The sequence below is a fragment of the Heloderma suspectum genome, chromosome 6, assembly GCF_057233095.1.
Source record: "Heloderma suspectum isolate Gila_16-S chromosome 6, 16-S_ref, whole genome shotgun sequence".
Lineage (NCBI taxonomy): Eukaryota > Metazoa > Chordata > Lepidosauria > Squamata > Helodermatidae > Heloderma > Heloderma suspectum.
Window position 1 is genome coordinate 109,291,935 of NC_139463.1, and position 25,122 is coordinate 109,317,056.

Consider the following 25,122-nt stretch of genomic DNA (forward strand, 5'->3'; position numbering starts at 1 on the left):
GGCTTGCAATAGAGGGGGTGGCTTGTCCCCTTATTTCTGAAGCCCTAGGGATGCCCTGAAAGGTCTGAGAGTCCCCTGAGGTGGAATTAATGGGTGGTGGCAGCCTACCTTGGCAATTGTTTGTCCCCTCCTATAGTGTGGGGAGTTAGGGTGACCCTCTCCAACCCCTTCACAAGGACTGAGCACATTCAATAGTTACACAATGCTGAGTGTCAGGGTGGACACTGAGCCCATAGAATCCCAGAGTAGTTCTGATTCTGAGGAAGAGCAGTCGCTCCTGGGAGAGGAGCGTGCTCCTTTTTCCCAGGGCCAACAGCTGATGGAGATTCTTCCCACCAGCATTCCTAGCTTAGATAGCAGTCCTGGGAGTGACAGAGCGCGGGAAGCAGACTTGATGGACGCGCGACGCCGACGCAGAGAGCAGCGCCAAATGGAGGGCGCAGAAAGGAGGCGTAGTGCCTGGTTGGTGCGCAAACAATGGCTGCACCCAGAGGATCCAGGGGGAAAAGGGAGGGACTCTCCCTAGCCCTTAAGTTCAGGGTTCTGCCAGTGATTCCCTTTCAAATGGGGACCAACTGTTCCAACTTAGGGCATAGGTACTCTGCTGCTCATATCTAGTTGCTAATGGTAAAGTTGTTAAGTTGTAAAAGAGGAATAAAGCTTTGAAAAGCATCCCTTTGTCTGTGTCTGGACTTGGCTACTGGATTAGACTGAGAGAGGCCTCCAAGAAGCCCTTGACACTGAGCATCTAGGGGAGGAGGGTAAAAAACTGGAGGAAGACAAAGGGAGGGGTGTATCCTGAAAGAAGGCATACTTGGCTGGTTGGAACACTGAGTAGGAGTACTCCACACTGCGACATTCTGTTGCAGGTCCTACCTATGTCGTTACATATTCCAACAGCTAACTCATTCTCCAAGTGTCTGAGATTATGTACCCAAAACAATGCCATCCACAGACAAAAGGGAGACATTAAGATGCTTGGGGAACCCCAATGAGAGGGGGAACCCAAAACACCCCAATTAGGGTTGGGCATACTCAGTGGGCACAGACCGCTGGCCAACTGTTGGAGAGGGGAAACAAGGGAGAACTGGGTGGGGGGGAAGGAATGGAAACATGAAAGCAAGTGACTGGAAACCCGAATATGAAGACTCAGTGCTGCAACATTTTGTGGCAGGTCCCACTTGTATGAAGTAATAGTGAACTCAGGTTATGAGTTATGACTGCTATGCAGACAAAATGGGGTGACTGAGAAACAAGAGGGAGCTATCAGCATCCTTGGCTGAACCCCAAGGATTACAGAAGTAGGGGGGAAATTAGCAAAAAACTGAGGGGGCAACAAAAAAAAATTCCCCAACCCCCCGAAAGAGAATGCCTGATACTATGACAATTGTCCACAAGCTATGGCCCACCAAGATGACCACAGCTCACCAGCTACAGTATGTGTGGTGGCCTGTCTGGCACTATAACAGTGGGATGGTGTTGGGTGTCAAGTACTTGGAAAGCCACTATATGGGCAGCATTTGGCTTGGGGTTGTAAATGGTCCAAATTGGCCTATGGTCCAATAGCTAGATTTGGGACACCTTGTATACGGTTGACGGCTCCCTGTGTATGTGTAAAAGAAATGCCTTGCTTTGGGATTGGGGCCCATTCCGCAGTCCTGAAAGACTTGAAATGGGAGCCACAGATCCCAAGTGATATCTTTTAGTCAGCTGCTACTGAAACAGCCTTGGAAACCACTATCTAGGATGCTTAGAGAAGAAAGGGAATTTCTAGCAATACTGTGGTTGGTCTATCAAGATCATGAGCCATTCCACCCATGTCTGTAAAAACTAATTGCCCAGAATGTTTGACCCACCCAGCATTCCTTCTTCTTTGGCTGTATTGGAAGCCAGATTCCCCCATGGCTGATTTAGGCTTGCTATACTGAACTGGAAGTTACCTCACGGCAGAAGTATTTATTCAAACTTTGACTAGCACAGGATTTTGGGCCACCACCCAATTCTGGACCTGTCTGGACTACCAACTATCCATATGGGGATCAACCCAGTCCCCACAAAGCTTGCAGATGTCAGTTGTCTTGAATTTCTGTACCTGGCATAAGGCCTGCTCTTCCTAGAAGCACCCCTTAGATTTCACTTCATGTTGATGATCCCACTGCAGAATTGTTACTATACTGGGACCAAGGTTAAGGTCTGATTCCTTTCTGTCTCCCCTCCCATCCCAGAGGTCATCTCTGCTGTCTCCAACACTCAGTACTAACTTTTTAATGAGCTCTCTTGAGAATGAGAGAAGGGAGGTGTTTTTACCTTGGCCCTGTGGAACAGTCTTCTTTACTAAGGCAGCTTCCAAATGTGTATCCTGGGGTTGAAAAGTTGTAGCTATGAGGGGAAGAAAAAAGAAGAAGAATTTTCTTCACAAAGGGGAACAGAATATTCTTTTTTTTTTTGCATTGACACTTTCCCCAAAGAAATAACAAGTGATGGTTGTTTTATTTATTTTTCTGCACATGCTCAGAGCTGAATTATTCTTTTTGTGTGTTCCAGGGCTGAACCCATGACATTCAAAACCCCATACAGGGCAAGTTCCAATAAGTCTTGGCTCAACAGAATCTAGCTATCAACTTATTCATTCATCTATCCATCCATCAGAGCCATCAGAGATTGTAGACTCCAGCAACAGCGACTCTGGGGAGGCAATAGAAACACTCCCTGGTCCTTTTGAACTGGGGCCCACTGCCATGGACCCCATGTCCTCTCTGTCTGACCCCTGGAGTTGCCACTGACCCCTGACTCTGAGGAGTGGACTTCAGACCCCTCTAATGAGTAGAGAGACCCTGAGGACCTGTCCCCAACCAGCTCCTTCATCTTCCAGTCTTCAGTCCCCAGGAGAAACCAAGGCCTTTGGGGAAAAGGTTGCTGGCCCTTGAAGAGTCAGATGCAGCACAAGAGGGGGTGGGGCTACCACAAAGGCTCTCCTGGCCTGAAGATAAAACCTGCCAGGTGCTCTCAGTCAGTGCTGGAGTTACTTGTTGTTCTCTAGTTCCAGGATTGCTGTCCAAGGTAGTTCCCCCCCTCCCTTGTCATGCCTCCTAGCTTGAGCCCTGGCCCAGAGAAGGTGGCTGATTTCCTGATGCAGCAGGACATCCATCCTCTAGTTTTCCACCCATCTTCTGTCTGACTTTGTATCTGTTGTATAGGCAGCCCAGAAATTATCTAGCTAATCTTGTTATCCAGTGAAGATTTGCTATTCCTTCCTTCCCCATTAGTAGAGTTGCAGGTTATTCAACTGGTTGAGAAGGTAGAATCATATGATCAGACAGTTAAAACACCCCTCTTTCCCCATGTTTTTTTTTTATCCCCTCTCATCCATCCATCCAGGCAAACCAGAAGGCAAACCAACAACCATACACCTTTAGAGAAAGCTACATAATGCTTGCTGTAGTAGCAAAGTATTCCTGCCCCACCCCACCCTGACACACTAACTATCTAGGAGCAGGTAAGGTACCAACAAATGCAGTCCACTTCCAAAAGAATGAGCAAAAATCATCCAACTCCAATCCCTCTTGATTTGTTGCTCCTCAGTTCATCTTCTCCTCTAAGCAGTTATATCATCCTACACAATTCACAGGCAGAAGATATAGCTGGATTGAGCAGTTCCATGTGGACGTTAAGCTCAACATCAGAAGACGTTGCTCCAGAAAATCTCAAGGAACTTCTGCTGGACTTTTGCAAGTGAGTGAGAATTTGAAATCAGTGAAACATGTATTATTCTTTTTACCCCAAATGCAGGTACAATACAATTTACTTCTCAAACCTATAGAATGTATCTATATTATGGATGTGTATTGAATTTGGCCCATGCTGAATCAGGTCCCTTTGGACCATTTCTGGTGCTCCCTGATGTGATGCAGGCTTTGCTCCAAAGAGAATGAGATTGAAGCTGGCACCTCCACAAGGCTTCATTCAGTATTCAGCTTCAGAAAGGGAGGCAATTTGTCTCCAAAACTGGCATCTTTTGTTTCCTTTCCCTAAATGCTGATGAAAGGGGGGAGGTATGACTGACTGACAGGTCCATCTACTAATCATAGGGCACATGTTACCATGGGCTCTTCAATCTCTGTGGCCTGGGGAAAAGCAAGGTGTGTGTCATATCCAAAACATCAATTGGTAACAAAGACTTATTCTGGAATTGCTTTGGTTCTGTTGCATTCAGAAGAAAGCCTGCTTCAACTAAGGACCAAACAGAACTGGATTGAAGCTACCTGCTTCTGTTCAGGGTTCAGAGTGTGTCTGAATCTGATGCACATTTCTCTCTCTCTCTCTCTCTCTCTCTCTCTCTCTCTCTCTCTCTCTTTCTCTCTGATAATGCAGACTCCCCAAAGTCGCAACTTCTTGGTTGGATCCAGACTTAAGTAATGTGCAAGACTGAAGTAATGTGCAAGACTTAGGTATGTGCAGACTTAGGTATGTGCAGACAGGTGCGTGTGAGGACTTAAGTTAGAGAATCACAGAATAGTAGGGTTGGAAGGGGCCTATATGACCATCGAGTCCAACCCCCTACTCAAGGCAGGAATCTAAGTCAAAGCATCCCTGGCAGATGACTGTCTGGCTTCATCTTGAATGCCTCCAGTATGGGACAGCCCACTACCTCCCTAGGGAACTGGCTCCATTGTTGTATTGCTCTAACAGTCGGGAAGTTTTTCCTGATGTTCAAACAGAATCTGGCTTCCTGTCACTTGAGCCCATTATTCCGTGTCCTGCACTCTGAGATGATCGAGAAGAGATCCTGGCCTTCCTCTCTGTGACAACCTTTCAAGCACTTGAAGAACGCTATCATGTCTCCCCTCAGTCTTCTCTTCTCAAGGCTAAACATGCCATGCTCTGTCAGTCTCTCCTCACTGGGCTTTGTTTCCTGATCACCTTCGTTGACCTCCTCTGCACTGTCTCCAGCTTGTCTGCATCCTCCTTAAAGTGTGGTGCTCAGAACTGGACACAGTAGCCAAGATGAGGCCTAACCAGTGCTGAGTAGAGTGTAGAAGTATGTGCAGACTTAGGTATGTGCAACTACACTGGCAGAAATGGACTTCCCCACCCTTTCCCCCACACAGCAGCCCCTCCAGCCCCCTGAAAATGCCACACAAAGGGTTTGGGGACCCTGTTGAATGGGGTGAGCTGTGGTTTGGGGGAAGGGGGTGCCTGAAAATCAGATGGAGGCACCTTCCTTGAGCCTAGGCTTCTTCCATCCACAGAAGGCATATCCTGGATTCAGCCCTCTATCTGCCCATCTTCTCTTTCTCCTTCTAAATCCATTGCCTGCATGACTACCCCACCTGCTTTTCAGTGGCTAGACTGCTGATGAACAAAATCAAGGGTAGTGTGTGGCATCCTACACAGGCTTATTCTGTAATTGTCCATCCCTGACTGCCCATGAGCATCATAGCTGAGTGGTATAGCATGCAGAAGAACCCAAGTTCAATCCATTTAATAGGATCAGGTAATAGATGATGGGGGGAAAAACCTGTGCCTGAAACCCTGGCCACTCAAAGTTGACAATACCAGGTTAAATGGACAAATAATGTAACCTGTAACAAGGACACTTCTTACATTCCTATCCAGTTGACCACCATCTCGACATGTGATTAGTATATTGTAGGGGAGTGCAGAAGGGCACTTCCTATTGGAAGGTGGTGACTTTGTCTCTCTGTGAGTGCTGTGATGCAAGCTAAAGGAAATGGTGCCCTCCTTTTTACAAATTCCTAGTGGAGAGCTGAGAAATACCTTCATTATACAGTTTCTGAAATGAACATCCAAATTTTCAATTCTTTGCAGAGTAGATTGAATGATATATATGAATGATACAAATATGAATGATCAAGCAAATCATTCATATTTGTATGATCTTACCCCTGCTGCTTGATTAGGAAATTCTATAATTAAATGCCTACAAGAGAATCCTGGGATTAAAATTGGCATCCCAATGCCTAATATCACCCAGTATGGGCTTCTGACCCAAGAGTAATTAAAACTCTTAGCTCTGAGGTTTGCCAGATGTACCAGGCAATTAGAAAAAGATCCTTTTATTGTTTGGAAAGAAATCCAGATAAGGAGGCGCTGATGTTAAAATTAGGTTTACTACTTTCAATTAGAGTCTCGTAAAGTCATTAGGTCAGATGGGCCATCAGATAAGTGACCAAGAGGCCTCACTGGAGACTGTAAATACATAAGAAAAACAAACTCACAAGACAGGATGATGTCAAGTGAATAGGTTTGTGTCAAAAACATACCTGTAATATGTCAAAGAAAGTTAAGATGTTTGGATAAGTATGTTGGTACGCACATTGATCTCGATAAGAAACTTCAAAATTCTATACCCTTATTTAGACATATGAAGACTTAGAGTAGAAAGGTTATCTTTGGAATTCTTGGGCAAGAAATATAAGCTATAGTAAAAAAATAGTTTAGACATATTTTATAGCATCCAAAAAGTATATAAAAGAGACTCAGAACACACAACGGTGGAAGCTATCCTTTAGGATCAGCTTTCTCCAACGTGTTGCCTGTAGAATCAACCTGATAAGCTTGATATTGATTATCATTGAGAACTAGCATATGTACTTAACTCTGCTTAGAAGCCTTGTTTAAGAATGATATTAGATGTTTTCATGTGTTTGAATTTATGTATGCATAAGCTCTTGTTTTGGAGTAAAAAACAAAAAGACAAAATCTTGTCTGAGAGAGAGTTTCTTGATCTGTGGTTGGGGGAGCCGGTAGGGACTCCTTTGACATGGACAGATCATTATCTGATCAGTTTTGACCTTCAGTCCACCTGTAACTTCCATAGGGGTGGGGAACCAAATCTGATGGTCTGCCCCTGGAGACTGAGGAATCCAGATGGTTTTTTGAGGTCTGTTGAGGATTTCCCTGAAGGCTTAGCTGGTGGTCCTGCTGAGGTCCTGGTCACTGCTTGGAAGGAGATGACCCAGGCTATTGATATGATATCTCCCAAACATCCTTGACCTAGACATAGAACTGTGTCAGGTCCTTGATATTCTGAGGAGCTGAAGGTGATGAAATGACTGTGTCAATGATTAGAGCACAAATGGTGGAAGACTAGGGATGGTGGAGAATTCCGCCACAGATTTCAGTGAGGCCGAATGCACTGGCATTGCCCCCCCCCGAAACCCGTGGCGGAACGGCCTCCCACCCCCCACCCCCCACGGATTCCACCCCAGGACGAAGCTTACCTGGGGCGGACGTTCCGGTGGTGGCGGCTCCGGCGGCGGCTCCAGCAGCGGCGGCTGGTCTTTTGACCAGCTGCCGCAGCTGCCATTTGCGTCTGCTGTTTGCCGTGATAGGCTACGTAAGTATTTAGTAGCCTATCACAGCAAGCAAAACAAACAAACAAAAAAAACAGCGTACGCAAATGGCGGTGGCTACAGCGGCGGCCATTTGCATTCCCTTTTTTTTGCTGTTTTAGCCTACCTAAATATTTACGTAAGCTATTACGGCGAACAAAAGGGGAACGCAAATAGCGTAGTGGGTGCTATTTGCGTTCCTTTTTTTCTCTGTAATAGCTTATGTAAATATTTACGTAGGCTAAAACGGCGGGGGGGGGGAGGAACGCAAATGGCGCCCACTACGCTATTTGCGTTCCCCTTTTTTTTCACCCTAATAGCCTATGTAAATATTTACGTAGGCGAAATGAAACTGATTATTTAGATCCATTCCAATCAGGTTTCAGGCCTGGTTATGGGACAGAAACAGCCTTGGTTGCCCTGGTTGATTACTTACACCAGGGAATGGATTGGGGGAGTGCTACCCTGTTGGTTCTTCTGGACCTCTCAGTGGCTTTCGATACTATCAAGCATGGTATCCTTCTGGATCATTTATCTGGATTGGGCTTGGGAGGCACAGTTTTAAAGTGGTTCCAGTCCTTTCTGGAGCAGCAGTCTCAGAAGGTGGTGCTGGGGGACTCCAGCTCCATCCCATGGCCATTAGACTGTGGGGTGCTGCAAGGTTCTATCTTGTCCCCCATGCTTTTCAATATCTACATGAAACCGCTGGGGGAAGTCATCAGGAGGTTTGGGCTGAAATGTCATCAGTATGCAGATGATACTCAGCTCTACCTCTCATTCCCATCTGCACATCCCAGGGAGGCTGTGGAACTCTTGAACCAGTGTCTGGAGGCTGTTTGGGTATGGATGAGGGTGAACAAGTTGAAACTGAATCCAGACAAGAGGGAGGTACTGTGGGTTGGGAAACCAACTACTTTGGATGGAGGTTTACAACTAGTTTTAGATGGGGTTGCACTCCCCTGAAAGACCAAGTGTGCAGTTTGGGAGTCCTCCAGGACTCTGATCTAACTGAGAAAGCCCAGTGGCTGTGATGTCCAGGAGGGCTTTTTACCAGCTTAGGCTGGTATGCCAACTGCAGTCCTATCTGGAGAGGACAGACCTTGCCTCGGTTATCCACTCAGTAGTCTCATCCAGGCTAGGGATATGCGAACTCACCTCCGTCTGGGTTCTCCAGACTCATGCCCCCTGCCCCAACTTGCCGGTCCCCAGACTGTGATTGAGCCCCTCCCACTCTCAGCGAGCAGCCCGCACTCACCCCAGCTCGATGGTCACCATTTCTAAAAAATATAAAATGGCAATTGCAAAAATGTGCATGTTTTTGTATGCATGAAAATGCGCATTTGGCGAATGTGCATATTCTCATGTGTGAAATGCACATTTTTGTGAAGGCACACATTAGTGTGTGTACGAAAATGTGTATTTTTCATAAAATATGCATTTTTGCTCTTTTGTGAATATGCACAGTCACAAAATGCGCATTTTCACAGGTGCGCAAATTTGTGCATGTTTGCGATCACCATCTTATTTCTCAGAAAATGGCAACCGCAAAGCTCGAGAAGGCTGCCAGGGTGAGTGCAGGCCATTTGCCGAGAACGGGCAGCAGGTGAGCAGGAGCAGGGGTTCAGTGCTCAGGGGTGCGGGCAGGAGGAGGTCCACCTGATTCCCAGACTGAATCGGGTGCCCATGCCATCCCTAATCCAGGTTGGACTACTGTAATGTGCTGTATGTGGGGCTGCCTTTGAAGATGGTTCAGAAAATTCAGCTTGTGCAGAATGCGGCCGCCCAAGTATTGGTGGGAGCGAGGAGATTTGATCACATAACACCTATACTGTGCCAGCTGCACTGGTTACTGGTGCGTTTCTGAGCCCAATTCAAAGTGCTGGTTTTGACCTTGAGAGCCCTAAATGGTTTGGGACCATGTTATTTGAAGGAGTGCCTTCACCCATATCAGCCTGCCTGCACTTTAAGATTAGAAAGAGAGGCCCTTCTCATTTGCCCATGTGTGAGAGCAGTCAAGTGGGTGATTACATGTGGGAGGGCCTTCTCTGCAGTGGTCCCACACCTTTGGAACAAGCTACCATCAGAGGTCCACCATGCTCTGGAACTGAAGACTTTTAAGAAGGCCTTGAAAACATATTATTTTACCTTGGCCTTCTTGAGATATGACTGCTATTGTTGCTGTTAATGTTGTTAATATTGTTGCTGGATTTATTGTTGGATTTTATTATTGTTTTTATTGTTGTTGTTGTTTTTATGTTACTTAATATTTTAACTATTTTATGTATTTTTATTGCTGTAAGCCACCTTGGGAAGGCTTCTGCCCTGAAAGGCGGCCAATAAATATTTTAAATAAATAGTACATACATAAAATAATTTCTTAAGAACTAAAATTCTGCATTCCCTATATCAGAGTGAAGTACTGAACTAGCTCTAGATGGTATCTGGTTGTAAGGGGAATCTGACTGTATACAGAGTAGACAGGTGTTCAATGGTTACCAACGTACTGACAATACAGTTTGAGAGAACCTCTGAACCAGGGCATATGGTGCAGAGGGGGAAGGGAAGTCCACTTCTGTCTGTGCACTTGACCCAGCATAAACCTGGATCCAACCTAATTTTTTTAATTGGGGTGGGTAAGAAAGTCAATGTATGCGCCACTAGGCTTAGGGCACCAGCTGCCATTTCCAGTACCAAAACAGGAGAAAAGTCACCTGACACACAGGTATAGAATCATAGAATAGTAGGGTTGGAAGGGGCCTATAAGACCACTGCATCCAACCCCCTGCTGTATGCAGGAGTCCAAGTCGAGGCATCCCTGACAGATGGCTGTCCTGCCTCGTCTTGAATGCCTCCAGTGTGGGACAGCCCACCACCTCCATAGGTAACAGGTTCCATTCTCGTATTGCTCTAACAGTCAGGAAGTTTTTCCTGATGTTCAGTTGGAATCTGGCTTCCTGTAACTTGATCCCATTATTCCGTGTCCTGCATTCTGGGATGATCAAGAGGAGATCCTGGCCTTCCTCTCTGTGACAACCTTTCAAGTACTTGAACAGCGCTATCATATCTCCCCTTTTTCTTCACTTACTCTGAGGCTGATGGATGTTGCTCATTACTGTCTCCTTCCTTTCTTCCCAGTTTTCTCACGCATAGGAAAGAAGTGAATGGCATGGGAAAACAAGACGATGCTGACCGAGTTTGTCCTGCTGGGCTTCTCCCAATCCTGGGATGTCCAACTCCTCTTATTTGTCTTCTTCCTCCTCCTCTACATGGCCACCCTCTTCAGCAACATTCTCATCCTTTTGGCCATTTCCTGGGACCACCGCCTTTCAGATTCACCCATGTTCTTTCTGCTGGGTCACCTGGCTTTCATGGACCTCTGCTTGTCTACCTTTGCAACTCCCAGGGCTCTCTTTGATTACTTTGCCCAACGCCAGGCCATCTCCTTCCATGGCTGCATGACACAAATTTTCTTCCTCCACCTCTTTGGTGGTTGTGAGATGCTCCTGCTGGTGGTTATGGCTTATGACCGGTATGTGGCCATCTGTCATCCTCTCCACTATGCCACCCTCATGAGCAGGCGTCATTGTATCTGGCTTGTACTAGCCTCCTGGGCTGGTGGGCTCCTCCACACTGGTGTGCAAATGGCTTTCACCATTAGTGTGCCCTTCTGTGAGCCCAATCATGTGGACAACTTCTTCTGTGACATCCCCTTGGTCATCAAGTTGGCCTGCATAGACAGTTATTCCCTGGAGGTCATGATGGTGACCAACAGTGGGATCTTGTCACTACTGTGTTTCATCGCCTTGCTTTTCTCCTATGGATTCATTCTGTCCACGATACATTCCCGGACCAATGCTGAGGGGACCTCCAAGGTTGTTTCCACATGTACTTCTCACTTCATCATGATCATCATGTACTTTGGACCACACATATTTATCTACCTGTGCCCATACACGGATGTCATGACAGATAAAGTGCTCTCTGTCTTCTTTACAATTGTCACCCCTGTGTTGAACCCAACTGTCTATGCTCTGAAGAACAGGGAAATGAAGGCTGCCATATGGAGGTTGTTGGTAAGACATTCTGGACAGGTCTCTGCTCAGATTCCAGTCATTACAGCAAGAGTGATGGCCTATTGGAGACACAAGAGGAACAGCCTTCCATGCAGGCCCAGCGTTACTTCAGTGTCACTGTTACAAGTTGTATAATTTGGGGGTTGTATTGTTGAGGAATTGAAGGAAATAAACAGCCATGACAACAGTCTAATGCAAGTGATAATGTGGATTCATTTGTGATATTTATATGCTGATAAATACAATAAAATCCCTAAGCGGTTCAGACTTAAATATTAAAATGACATTTAAAATGTAATATTATAAACACAACATTAAAAAAATCCAATTGCAATAAAAGCAGTACAAGAAGCAGTAAGACAGAGAAGCATAATTAATTTAATTACTAAAACAAGTCTGGGTGAACAAGTGTGTTTTCAGGATGCATTTGAAAGATGCCAAATGTTTTTCCAGTTGTCCTGCATAAGGGAGGGTTTTCCAAATGCTCTGCACTGCTATCGAGAAGGCACACAATCGAGGTATTGTGTGGCGACATTCCATTAATTTTGGAATGACCAGCAGGGTCCCCTGGGTTTGTATAAGGGAAAGTGGTCTGCTAGATATCCTGGTCCCAAGTGGTTTAGCACTTTGTATGACAAATAACATAACCGTATACATGGCTCGGTAGCTAATATTACCTACCAAGCCATGTATACAGTTATGTCAAGGACAATGACAACCTCCTCCATTTCCATACATCTGATTACCCTTTTATGTACTGTGAAATGAAGACCTTGCTATTGGATGCACCTTTAGTTGCCCCTGCCCCCTGTACCAGGTATAGCTCCTCCTGCTTTCACAATTAGGGAACGTGGGTTTAAAAATGTACATGTTTTGAATAAGTGTGTGTGTGCATGTCTGCACATGCGTAAAAGTAGCCATTCCTTCCATCAACAGCCAGTATAGTGCACTTACTTTGTCTTTTTAGCCTTCAATTAGAAGAACAGATGTAACTTTCTGTCATGAACTCAAGGGGAAAACCCCCCAAGATCTCCTCAGAAGGCCTTGGGTCCTGTTTGTTCATTGGGCACCACATTTAAGGTACACAAATGATTCTTTGAACTCGACTCTTAGAAGTGCACTTCTTGGGTTGGATCCAGACCTTGTCCAACTTAGGGTAGGGCAACTGAAATCATAAAAAGATGTGAGATATCTATGAGTAGTCCAGTATAAATAAGCAAAAATGCATTTATTCAAACACCAGTGACAGATTTTATTTTATTTTCTTGGGCTCCAAGATCCCCGCAGACGGTGACTGTAGCCATGAAATTAAAAGACGCTTGCTCCTTGGGAGGAAAGCTATGGCCAACCTAGACAGCATAGTAAGAAGCAGAGACATCACCTTGCCGACAAAGATTTGTATAATCAAAGCTATGGTTTTCCCCGTAGCAATGTATGGCTGTGAGAGCTGGACTATAAGGAAGGCTGAGCGTCGAAGAATGGATGCTTTTGAACTGTGGTGCTGGAGAAGACTCTTACGAGTCTGGACTGCAAGGAGGTCAAATCAGTCCATCCTCAAGGAAATCAACCCTGAGTGCTCATTGGAAGAACAGATACTGAAGCTGAAGCTCAAATATTTTGGCCACCTAATGCGAAGAGAAAACTCCCTGGAAAAGACCCTGATGCTGGGAAAGATTGAAGGCGAAGGGAGAAGAGGACGGCAGAGGATGAGGTGGCTAGATAGCATCACCGATGCAATGAATATGGACTTGAGCACACTCTGGGAGAGAGCGCAGGACAGGAAGGCCTGGCGTGCTATGGTCCATGGGGTCACAAAGAGTCGGACACAACTGAACGACTGAACAACAACAAAAGTGAACAGAACTGGCTTCACACGGGTTGGAATAACCTTTTGTTTGATAGAGCAAAGCCTTCAAGCAGTGTTGCTCAAAGTGTTTGCAGTGTTGCAGTGTTGCCAGAGTTAGACACATTACACCACCTCATCTGAGTGAAGCCACACCCATGGGCACCCTAGGTATGGCCACTGCTATGGGAGACCCCTAAAGCTCCCTGAACAAAAGGGTATCTCACTCCATTCCTCTGAAGAGGGCTGCCCCACAGCTGGGGGAGGGGCAGCCATATAACTCTTTCCCTTAGCCAACTAATCTTGCATGGCTTCAAACTGTAGAGACCGCAAAGCTGTTAAGTGAAGTCTACCATCTCATGACTGAAGATGGCACTGCAAGTTTCAACCATACTGAAACATTTAAATTAATTAAAAGTAATAATGAAGTTTTAAAAAACCCAAGTAACCCTGTGGTGCACACCAATGGTCTCTTTAGTATGAATGCCAAGTTTCAGGTGTCTAGGTTTCATGTTCTTATAGCTATGGCTCTGACCAAACAGATCCACATCCCGTATTATTATTATAGATGCTTCTTCTCCTTCTTCTTCAGTCTGAAACATAGATCAAAGGAAGTCTTCAGCTCCAAACAACTTCTGCAAGTTCACTTCAAATGAAGGCCAGGCATACATAGCAGTCCAAACAGGAGTGGACCATAGGTTGATCTGGATCTACTGGTAGATCTCTGGGTGGTTTCAGGTAGATTGTTAAGAATTTCTGACTCCCAAATATTAATGACCATAATAGTATATATGAATCCCTGAGAGGGTCCAGGGTAGGATTTTGACATGGGCTGATTTAGAAAATTGCTGCATTCCAGGACAGTATTGGAGTTACATCCATTACCATATTTTTTATGGGATTCCCAGCAACTGCAGAGATATAAGTTTATGATTTTGCTTGGAGATTTCTTGCTCTGTGGTGTTTTGCTTTCTTCTGCTTTATTAATTTGCTCATGCTCAATAAAATCTTTAGCCCTCACCCATTGATATGTTTACTGATCCTGAATCCTAACAAGAAGCATTGCCTCTGGGGAACACAACCCAAATAAAGAATGTCTGGTACTATGACAACTGTCCAAAACTCATGGCCCACCAAGCTGACCACAGCCCACCATGTATGGTGGCCTTTGCGGCACAATAAAAATGGGAGGGTGTTGTCCCACTTGGCAAGCCACAATATGGGGCCATTTGGCTTGGGAGATTGCAAATGGTCCAAACTGACCTATTATCTATTCAGTGGATGCTGGTGGCTCTGAATTTTGGTGGGGCTGTGAATCCCTTCCGGGTTTCAGTCAGAACTAGCCAGAACTCTAAAAGAGCTATCTGAGGTGCTGAACATATTCTGGGGCTAGGGTTCAGCACCTTGGATAGTTCCTTTAGAGTTCTAGCTGGTTCTGACTGAAACCCAGAGTGGATTTACAGCCCCGATGAAATTGGAGCCACCAGCCTGCACTGGATCTAGTGGCATGGTTTGAGACACCCAGGATACAGTTGAAGGCTTCCCGTGTACGTGCAAAAGCAGTGCCTTGCTTGGTCAGGGGGGTGGGGCCCATTCCTCAGTCCTGAAAGCCCTCAGTGTGGGTGGATGGATGGATGGATGGATGGATGGATGGGATCAACATTGGGGAATCCTTTGCAAGTTGAAATGGGGGACACTAATCCCAGATAATGTCTTTAGTCAGCTACTAGTGAAGCTGCCTTGGATACCACTACCTAGGAATGTTTTGAGAAGAAAGGAACTTCTAGCAGCACTGTGAACAGCCAATCAAGCTCATGAGCCATTCCACCTATGTCTGTAAAATTAATTGCCCATAATCTTTGACCAGCCCAGCATTATTCCTTATTCTTTGGCAGTATTGGAAGGCAGATTCCCCTGTGTCTTCACAAAGGGGAAGAGGTTATTAAATTGGATGTTTTCTTTTTCTTCTGCACATGCTCAGAGGTTAATTATTCTTTTTTGTGTGTTCCAGGGCTGAATCCCTGACATTCAAAATCACCTTCATGGTGGACAAACTAATGGTCCATAAGCTTTGACCCACCCAGCATTATTCCTGATTCTTTGGCACTATTGGGAGGCGGAGTCCCCCATGGCAGATTTAGGCTTGGCATATTAAACTGGAAGCAGGGGGTGGGGAAATTACCTCAAGGCAGAAATATATATTTAAACATTGACTAGAACAGGAGATTGGGCCACCATCCCAATCTGGACCTGTCTGTACTAGCAAGTTCCATATGGGGATCAATCCAGTCCCCATGAGGCTTGCAGGTGTCAGTTGTCTTGAATTTCTACACCTGGCATAAGGCCTGCACGCTGCTCTTCCTAGAAGCACCCTTTAGATTTCACTTCATGTTGATGATTCCACTGCAGAATTGTTATTAGAATGGGAGCAAGCTCAAGGCCATTCCTCTCTGTCTCCCCTCCCATCACAGAGGTCATCTCTGATGTCTCCAATACTCAGTGCATACTTTTTAATGAACTCTGTTCAGAATGTTAGAAGGGAGGTGTTTCTGCCTTGGCTCTCTGAAGTCGCCTTCTTTACTAAGGCAGCTTCCAAATGGTGAGAAGACATAACGGTGAGGGGAAGAAAAAAAATAAGAAGTATGATCTTCAAAAAGGGGAAGATTGTTTTTTCATTGACACTTTCCCCAAATAAACAACAAAGAGGAGTTTGTTTTTTCTGCACATGCTCAAAGGTTAACTATTCTTTTTGTGTGTTCCAGGACTGAACCCCTGACATTTAAAACCACTTTCAGGGCAAGTTCCGATATGTCCTGGCTCAAGTGATTCTACCTAACTACCGATATATAAATCCATCCATCCATCCATCCATCCATCCATCCATCCATCCACTATCCATCCATCCATCTGACATGGCCCACACTCCAGAGGCCTCAGAGACTGAATCCTCCAACAACAGCAACTCTGGGGAGGCACTAGAAACACTCCCTGGTCCTTCTAAACTGGGGCCCACTGCCATGGACCCCATGTCCTATCTGTCTGATCCCAGGAAGTGCCACTGACCCTGACTCTGAGGCGTGGACTTCAGACCCCTCTAATGACTAGAGAGAGCCTGAGGAGCTGTCCCCAACCAGCTCCTTCCTTATCCAACCTTCAGTCCCCAGGAGAAGCCAAGGCCTTCAGGGAAAAGGTTGCTGGCCCTTGAACAGTCAGATGCAGCAACAGAGGGGGTGGAGCTTCCACAAAGACTCTCCTGGCCTGAAGATAAAACCTGCCAAGTGCTCTCAGTCAGTGCTGGAGTGATTTGTTAGTTCTCTAGTTCCAGGATTGCTGTCCAATATAGTTTCCCCTCTCCCTTGTTGTGCCTCCTAGCCTGAGCCCTGGCCCAGGGCCAGTGGTAGATTTTCTGATGCAGCAGGACATCATCCATCCTCTTGTTTTCCACCCATCTTCTGTCTGACTTTGTATCTGTTGTACAGTCAGCCCAGAAATTGTCTAGCTAGTCTCATTATCCAGTTAAGATAGTCTGTTCCTTCCTTCCAAGTTAGTACAGTGGCAGGTTATTCAACTGGTAGAGAAGGAAGAACCATATAATCTGAGAGTTAGAAACACCACTGTTTTCCCATCATTTCATCCCCTGTCATCCACCCAGCCAGTCAAACAAGCTACAATACAAATGTGGAGAGAGCTTGTAGTTGTAACAAAGTATCCCTGCCCCCCCCCCGCCCCAAAACTCCCTAGAACCAGGTAAGGCACTGACAACTACGGAATGAGCAATTATCAGCCAGCTCCATTCCCTCTTGATTTGTTGCTCCTCAGTTCACTTTCTCCTCTGAGCAGTTATATCATCCTACACAATGCACAGGCAGAAGATGTAGCTGGATTGAGCAGTTCCATGTGGACGTTAAGCTCAACATTAGAAGGCGTTGCTCCAGAAAACCTCAAGGAACCTCTGCTGGACTTTTGCAGGTGGGTGAAAATTTGAAATTAGTTAAAGATGTATATTATTATTATTATTCTAAATGGCAGGTATAATAATATTTACATCTCATACCAAAAGACAGGTTTTATTCATCTATATTAGGAATGTGCATTGAATTTGGCCCACGCTGAATCAGGTCCCTTTGGTCATTTCTGGTGCTTACAGTGGGGACACAGGCATCCCTCCAAAGAGAACCAAACTGAAGCTGGATCCTGCACACGGCTTCATTCACTAGTCAGCTTCAGAAAGGGAGGCCGTGTGTCTCCAAAAATGGCATCTTTTATTTATTTATTTATCTATTTATTTATTTATTTTATTTACAATATTTATATACCGCTCCTCATCAGAAGATTTCAGAGTGGTGAACAACATGATAAGAATAAAACAATGGTTAAAAGAGTTTAAAAAGTTAAAATATTTTTAAAAAGACATATCCCAATGAAGTGGAATTCAACAGACCACGGCTGGTCATGCAAGGGAGGCTTCTTGAAAGAACAACGTCTTCAGGAGGCACTGGAAAGAACACAATGTTGGTGCCTGCCTGACCTCTAAAGGCAGGGAATTCCACAGGAAGGGGGCCACCACACTGAAGGCTCTTCTCCTGGTGGACTCCAACCGGGTCATAGGTCCATGTGGAACCACCAGGAACATGCGCTCTGATGACCTCAGTGACCGGGCAGGTTGGTAGGGAAGGAGGCACTCTCTCAGGTATCCTGGTCCCAAGTTGTTTAGGGCATTGTACACTAGTACTAATACCTTAAACCTGGCTCGGTAGCGAATAGGCAGCCAGTGCAGTTCCCTCAGCAAAGGAGTTACATGCTGAAAAGGGGCAGCTCCCGACAACAGCTGAGCTGCTGCATTCTGCACTAGCTCCAGCTTCCGGACCAGCCTTAAGGGCAGCCCCACATAGAGCACATTGCAGTAATCCAGTCTTGAGGTTACTAATGCCTGTGGTCAAGCTATCCCTGTCCAGGAGAGGCCATAGCTGGTGAACCAGCCAAAGCTGGTAAAAGGCACTCCGAGCTGCCGCGACCACTTGGGCCTCCAGCGACAATGATGGATCTAGGAGTACCCCCAGACTACGGACCTGATCTTTCAGAGGGAGTGCAACCCCATCCAGAACAGCCAATGAGCCTACTTCCCAGACCCAGGAACCACTCACCCACAGGGCTTCCATCTTGCCAGGATTCAGCTTCAGTTTATTGGCCCTCATCCAGCCCATCACTGAAGCTAGGCACTGATTCAGGACATGCACAGCCTCTCCTGATTCAGATGTTACAGGGAGATAGAGCTGTGTGTCATCAGCATACTGATGGCATTTAGCTCCAAATCCCCTAATAACTGCCCCCAGCAGCTTCATATAGATGTTAAACAAGATTGGGGACAGGATGGTACCCTGCGGCACCCCATAGCTCAATTGCCAAGGGGCCGAGGAATAGTCACCCAATGTTACTCTCTGAAATTGGCCCTGTAGGTAGGACCGGAAGCACTGTAGCACAGTGCCTCCAATACCCATCCCATGGAGTCGATCCAGGAGGATATCATGGTCAATGGTATCAAAAGCCAATGAGAGATCGAGCAGAATTAACAGGGTTGCACTCCCCCTGTCCCTCTCTCAGTGAAGGTCATCCATCAGGGTGACCAAGGCTGATTCAGTCCTGTAACCAGAATGTAACCCAGACTGAAATGGGTGTAGGTAATCTTTTGCCTTATTTCTCTAAATCCTGATGACAGGGGGAGGTATGAATGACTGATAGGTCCACCTTCTAATCACTGGGCACTTTTTACCAGGGGCTCTCCAATCTCTGTGCCTTGTGGAAAAGCGAGGTGTATCTCGAATCCAAAACATGAAAGGCTAACAAAACTTATTCTGGAGTGGCTTTGGTTCTGTCACCTTCAGAGGACAGCCTGCTTCAACTCAGGAGAGAACAGAACTGGATTGAACCAGCCCGCTTCTGTTCAAGGTTCAGGGTGTGTCTGAATCTGATGCACAGTCGTGTGTGTGTGTGTGTGTGTGTGTGTATCTAATAATGCAGATTCCTCAGGGTAGCAATGTCTTTGTCAGATCCAGACTTAGGCACGTGAAACTAGACTGGCAGTTATAGACTTCCCCAACACCTCCTCCCCGCAGCAGCCCCTCCAGCCCCCTGAAAGTGCTATACAAAAGGTTGGGGATTGGGTAATTTGTGATGGGAAAAGCCTGTGCCTGCCTGGAGAGCTTCTGCCACTCAAAGTTGACTATACTGGTTTAAATGGACAAATAATGTAATGTGTAACAAGAGCACTTCTTACATTCCTGTCCAGTTGACCAGCATCTCAAAATGTGATTAGCATCTTGTAGGGGAGTGCAGAAGTGCAGTTCTTGCTGGAAGGAGGTGACTTTGTCTCTCTGTGAGTGCTGTCATGCGAACTAGAATTAATGGTGCCCTTCTTTTTAAACCTTCATTCTACACTTCATTCTACGCTTTTAGCATCCAGATCTCTTATTCCTTGCAGAGTAGATTGCCACCAACATTTGAGTTACAAACTACCATTCTGGAAAAGTCAGTGGCCTTCTGGTTTAGCATTGTGTCTCCTGAGAGTGACCGGACAGACACTTTTGAGAGGATTCCAAAAACAGGCCTTGATGGCATCAGCAGCCCAGGGGTGGACAGACACTAGATCTCCAGGTGGTTGGGACGTCAACTCTCAGCAAGGGGCTGGAGGGGCTGCTGTGATAAAGAGGGGGCAGGGAAGTCTGCCTCCATCTGTGCACTTCACCCAGCATAAACGTGAATCCAACCCTTTTTTTTAGTTATGGCAGGTAGGATAGATAATGTTGGCACCACTAAGCCTGGGGGAAGAGCTGCCATTGTGAGTACCCAAACAGGAGAAGAGACAGCTGACACACTTTTCTTCACTTAATCTGAGGCTGATGTATGTTGCTCATTATTGTCTCCTTCCTTTCTTCCCAATTTTCTCATGCATAGGAAAGAAGTGAATGGCGTCGGAAAACAAGACGATGCTGACTGAGTTTGTCCTGCTGGGCTTCTCCCAATCCTGGGATGTCCAACTCCTCTTATTTGTCTTCTTCCTCCTGCTCTACACGGCCACCCTCTTCAGCAACATTCTCATCCTCTTGGCCATTTCCCAGGACCGACGCCTTTTCGATTCTCCCATGTTCTTTCTGCTGGGCAACCTGGCTTTCCTGGACCTCTGCTTGTCTTCCTTTGCCACTCCCAGGGCTCTCTTTGATTTCCTTACGCAATGCCAAGCCATCTCCTTCCAGGGCTGCATGACACAAATTTTCTTCCTCCATCTTTTTGCAGGTGGTGAGATGCTCATGCTGGTGGCTATGGCTTATGACCGGTACGTGGCCATCTGCCATCCTCTCCACTATGCCACCTTCATGAGCAGGCGTCATTGCATATGGCTTGTTCTAGCCTCCTGGGCTGGTGGGCTCCTCCACACCTGTGTGCAATTGAGTTTTACCATTAGTGCACCCTTCTGTGGTCCTAATCATGTGGACAACTTCTTCTGTGACATCCCCTTGGTCATCAAGTTGGCCTGCATGGACACTTACTCCCTGGAGGTGATGATGGTGACCAACAGTGGCATCTTGTCACTGGTTTCTTTCATTGCCTTGCTTTTCTCCTACGGACTCATTCTGTCTACAATCTGTTCCCAGGCCAATGCTGAGTGGAGCTCCAAGGCGCTCTCCACATGTAGCTCTCACTTCATTGTGATCACCCTGTACTTTGGACCCTGTATGTTTATTTACCTGCGCCCATATGCTCATTTCTCTGTGGATAACATAATCTCTGTCTTCTATACGACTGTCACCCCCTTTCTAAATCCAACTGTCTATGCTTTGAAGAACAGGGAGATGAAGGCCGCCATATGGAAGGTGTTGGTAAGACATTCTGGACAGGTCTCCTCTCAGATTCCGGCCATTACAGCAGGAGCGATGCCTGGTTCAATACACAAGAGGAAGAGCCTTCTAAGCAGGCTTGGCCTTAAGTTAGTGTCAATATTACACTTTGTATAATGCAGGAGTTGTATTGTGGAGGGATTGATGGGAAATAAGCATCCATGACAACAGTCTGAGCCAAGAAACAATATGGATCTCATCATGTTAAGGACAAGGATGACCTCCTCTACTTTCTTACATCTAACTGTCCTTTTATGTAGTGTGAAATGAAGTCCTTGATATCTGGTCTGAACATTATTTGGCTAGAGCAGTGGTCTCCAAAGAGGGGAGGTGCAAGATGATCCATTGGGGTGTGTGAGCCGCCTGTTAATTGAGCATCTCCGCACTGCCCTGACAAGCTGCCATTGTGTGCAATGATGGTAGTCGTGGCGGCAGCAGTAGCAGGAGGATGGGATGGGAGTGAAGAGAGTAGCTCCATGGCATTTCTCTATCCACTCCAGTCCTATCCTGCCTCTGCTGTGGCCTAGGAGCCTTAACACTTCCCACTCTCCTTTGGGAGAACAAAGCTGAGAAGGAGGAGCATGCTGTGACAGCGATGTTAAGGTTTCCCCACCACACCCCACTCTGTGATAGGTTTCCTGACCATTCTTGGGGAATGTTCATTTTAAAATCCCAAACATTTCACTGTAGTTGCTTATCTTCCCCCCACACAGACCTTTTCAGTTTGCTCTCAACCATTAGTTTGTCCTTATTTTGATTTTGTCTAAATTATATATATTGTTGTTGTTGTTCAGTCATTAAGTCATGTCCAACTCTTCATGACCCCATGGACCATAGCACGCCAGGCCTTCCTGTCCTGCGCTCTATCCCGGAGTGTGCTCAAGTTCATATTCATTGCATCGATGATGCTATCTAGCCATCCCATCCTCTGCCGTCCCCTTCTCCTTTTGCCTTCAATCTTTCCCAGCATCAGGGTCTTTTCCAGGGAGTTTTCTCTTCGCATTAGGTGGCCAAAATATTTCAGCTTCAGCTTCAGTATTTGTCCTTCCAATGAGCAGTCAGGGTTGATTTTCTTTAGGATGGACTGATTTGACCTCCTTGCAGTCCAGGGGACTCGTAAGAGTCTTCTCCAGCACCACAGTTCGAAAGCATCCATTCTTTGGTGCTCAGCCTTCCTTATAGTCCAGCTCTCACAGCCATACATTGCTACGGGGAAAACCATAGCTTTGATTATACAAATCTTTGTTGGCAAGGTGATGTCTCTGCTTCTTACTATGCTGTCTAGGTTGGCCATAGCTTTCCTCCCAAGGAGCAAGCGTCTTTTAATTTCATGGCTACAGTCACCATCTGCGGTGATCCTGGAGCCCAAGAAAATAAAATCAGTCACTGCTTCCAATGCTTCCCCTTCTATATGCCAGGAAGTGATGGGGTCAGATGCCATGATCTTAGTTTTTTTAATGTTGAGTTTCAAACCAGCTTTTGCACTCTCCACTTTCACCCTCAACAAGAGGCTCTTTAGATCCTCTTTGCTTTCTGCCATTAGGGTGGTATTGTCTGCGTATCTGAGATTGTTGATAACTCTCCTGGCAATCTTAATTCCAACCTGTGATTCATCCAACCTGGCGTTTCTCATGATCTACTCTGCATATAAGTTAAATAAGCAGGGCGACAATATGCAGCCTTGTCGTACTCCTTTCCCAATTTTGAACCAATCGGTTGTTCCATGTCTGGCTCTTACTGTTGCTTCTTGACCCTCGTACAGGTTTCTCAGGAGACAGGTAAGGTGGTCTGGTACTCCCATCTGTTTCAGAATTTGCCAGAGTTTGTTGTGATCCACACAATCAAAGGCTTTAGCGTAGTCAATGCAGCAGTAATAGACATTTTTCTGGAATTCTCTTGCTTTCTCCATGATCCAGCTAAAGTTGGCGATTTGATCTCTAGTTCCTCGGCCTCTTTGGAACCCAGCTGGTACTTCCGGTAGTTCTCGGTTCGCATACTGCTGAAGCCTAGCTTGTAGGATTTTGAGCATAACCTTGCTGGCATGTGAAATGAGCACAACTGTACGGTAGTTTGAACATTGCCCTTCTTTGGAATTGGAATGTAAACTGACCTTTTCCACTCTTGTGGCCACTGTTGAGTGTTCCAAATTTGTTGGCATATCGAGTGCAGCACTTTAACAGCATCATCTTTTAAGATTGTAAATAGCTCAGCTGGAATACTGTCATCTCCACTAGCTTTGTTGTTAGTAATGCTTCCTAAGGCCCACTTGACTTCACTCTTGAGGATGTCCAGCTCAAGTTCAGTGACCGCACTATCATGGCTATCAGGGACATTAAGATCTTCCCTGTATAGTTCTTCTGTGTATTCTTGCCACCTCTTCTTAATCTCATCTGCTTCTGTGAGGTCCCTGCCTTCTTTGTCCTTTATCATGCCCATCCTTGCACAAAACGTTCCCTTGAGATCTCCGATTTTCTTGAAAAGATCTCTAGTCTTTCCAATTCTATTGTTTTCCTCAATTTCTTTGCATTGTTCATTTAAGAAGGCCTTCTTGTCTCTCCTTGCTATTCTCTGGAACTCTGCATTCAGTTGGATATATCTTCCACTTTCTCCCTTGCTTTTCGCTTCCCTTCTTTCCTCAGCTACTTGTAAAGCCTCATCAGACAGCCACTTGGCTTTCTTGCATTTCTTTTTCTTTGGGTTGGATTTCGTTGCTGCCTCCTGAACAATGTTACGGACCTCCGTCCATAGTTCCTCAGGCACTCTGTCTATCAGGTCTCATCCCTTAAATCTATTCCTCACCTCAACTGCATATTCATAAGGGATATGATTTAGGTCATACCTGAACGGTTTAGTGGTTTTCCCTACGTTCTTCAATTTAAGCTGAAATTTTGCAACAAGAAGCTCACGATCTGAGCCACAGTCAGCTCCAGGTCTTGTTTTTACTGACTGTATAGAGCTTCTCCATCTTTGGCTGCAAAGGACATAATCAATCTGATTTTGATATTGACCATCTGGTGATGTCCATGTGTAGAGTCACATCTTGTGCTGTTGGAAAAGAGTGTTTACTATGATCAGCGTGTTCTCTTGGCAAAACTCTATTAGCCTTTGTCCTGCTTCATTTTGTACACCAAGGCCATGCTTGCCTGTTATCCCAGTGATTTCTTGACTTCCTACTTTGGCATTCCAATCCCCTATGATGAAAAGTACATCTTTTTTTGGTGTTAGTTCTATAACGTGTTCTATGTCTTCATAGAACTGATCAACCTCAGCTTCTTCGGCCGCAGTGGCTGGGGCATAGACTTGAATTACTGTGATGTTGAATGGTTTGCCTTGGATTCGTACTGAGATAATTCTATCATTTTTGAGATTGTACCCCAGTACTGCTTTTCCCACCCTTTTGTTGACTATGAGTGCTACTCCATTTCTTCTAAGGGATTCTTGCCCACAGTAGTAGATATGATGGTCACCTGAATTAAATTTGCCCATGCTTGTCCATTTTAGTTCGCTGATTCCCAAGATGTCGATGTTCAATCTTGCCAACTCATGTTTGACCACCTCCAGCTTACCTTGATTCATTGACCTTACATTCCAGGTTCCTAAACAATATTGTTCTTTACAGCATCGGACTTTCTTTTCACCACCAGACACATCCACAGCTGAGTGTCCTTTCGGCTTTGGCCCAGCCACTTCACTCTTTCTGATGCTACTTGGAAATTCCCTCTGTTCTACCCCAGTAGTATATTGGACACCTTCCAACCTGAGGGCTCATCTTCCGGCATCATATCTTTTAGCCTTGTGACACGTTCCATGGGGTTTTCTTGGCAAGAATACTGGAGTGGGTTGCCATTTTCTTCTCCAGTGGACCACATTTTGTCAGAACTCTCCACCATGACCTGTCCATCTTGGATGGCCCTGCATGGCATAGCTTAGGGCTTCACTGAGTTACGCAAGCCCCTTCG

General features: G+C 45.8%; 2 protein-coding genes across 2 annotated transcripts; both read left to right on the forward strand.

The window, feature by feature from the left end:
• Window positions 1-10,516: 10,516 nt before the first annotated feature.
• LOC146342439 (olfactory receptor 4K1-like) lies at window positions 10,517-11,563 on the forward strand. Its single transcript, XM_084807839.1, has one exon. The coding sequence runs from the start codon at window positions 10,517-10,519 to the stop codon at window positions 11,561-11,563; it is 1,047 nt and encodes a 348-aa protein (XP_084663965.1).
• Window positions 11,564-20,233: 8,670 nt separating this feature from the next.
• Window positions 20,234-21,280, forward strand: LOC146342440 (olfactory receptor 4K1-like). The gene has a single exon (XM_084807840.1). It carries the CDS (start codon window positions 20,234-20,236, stop codon window positions 21,278-21,280), a length of 1,047 nt encoding a protein of 348 aa, XP_084663966.1.
• Window positions 21,281-25,122: the final 3,842 nt, after the last annotated feature.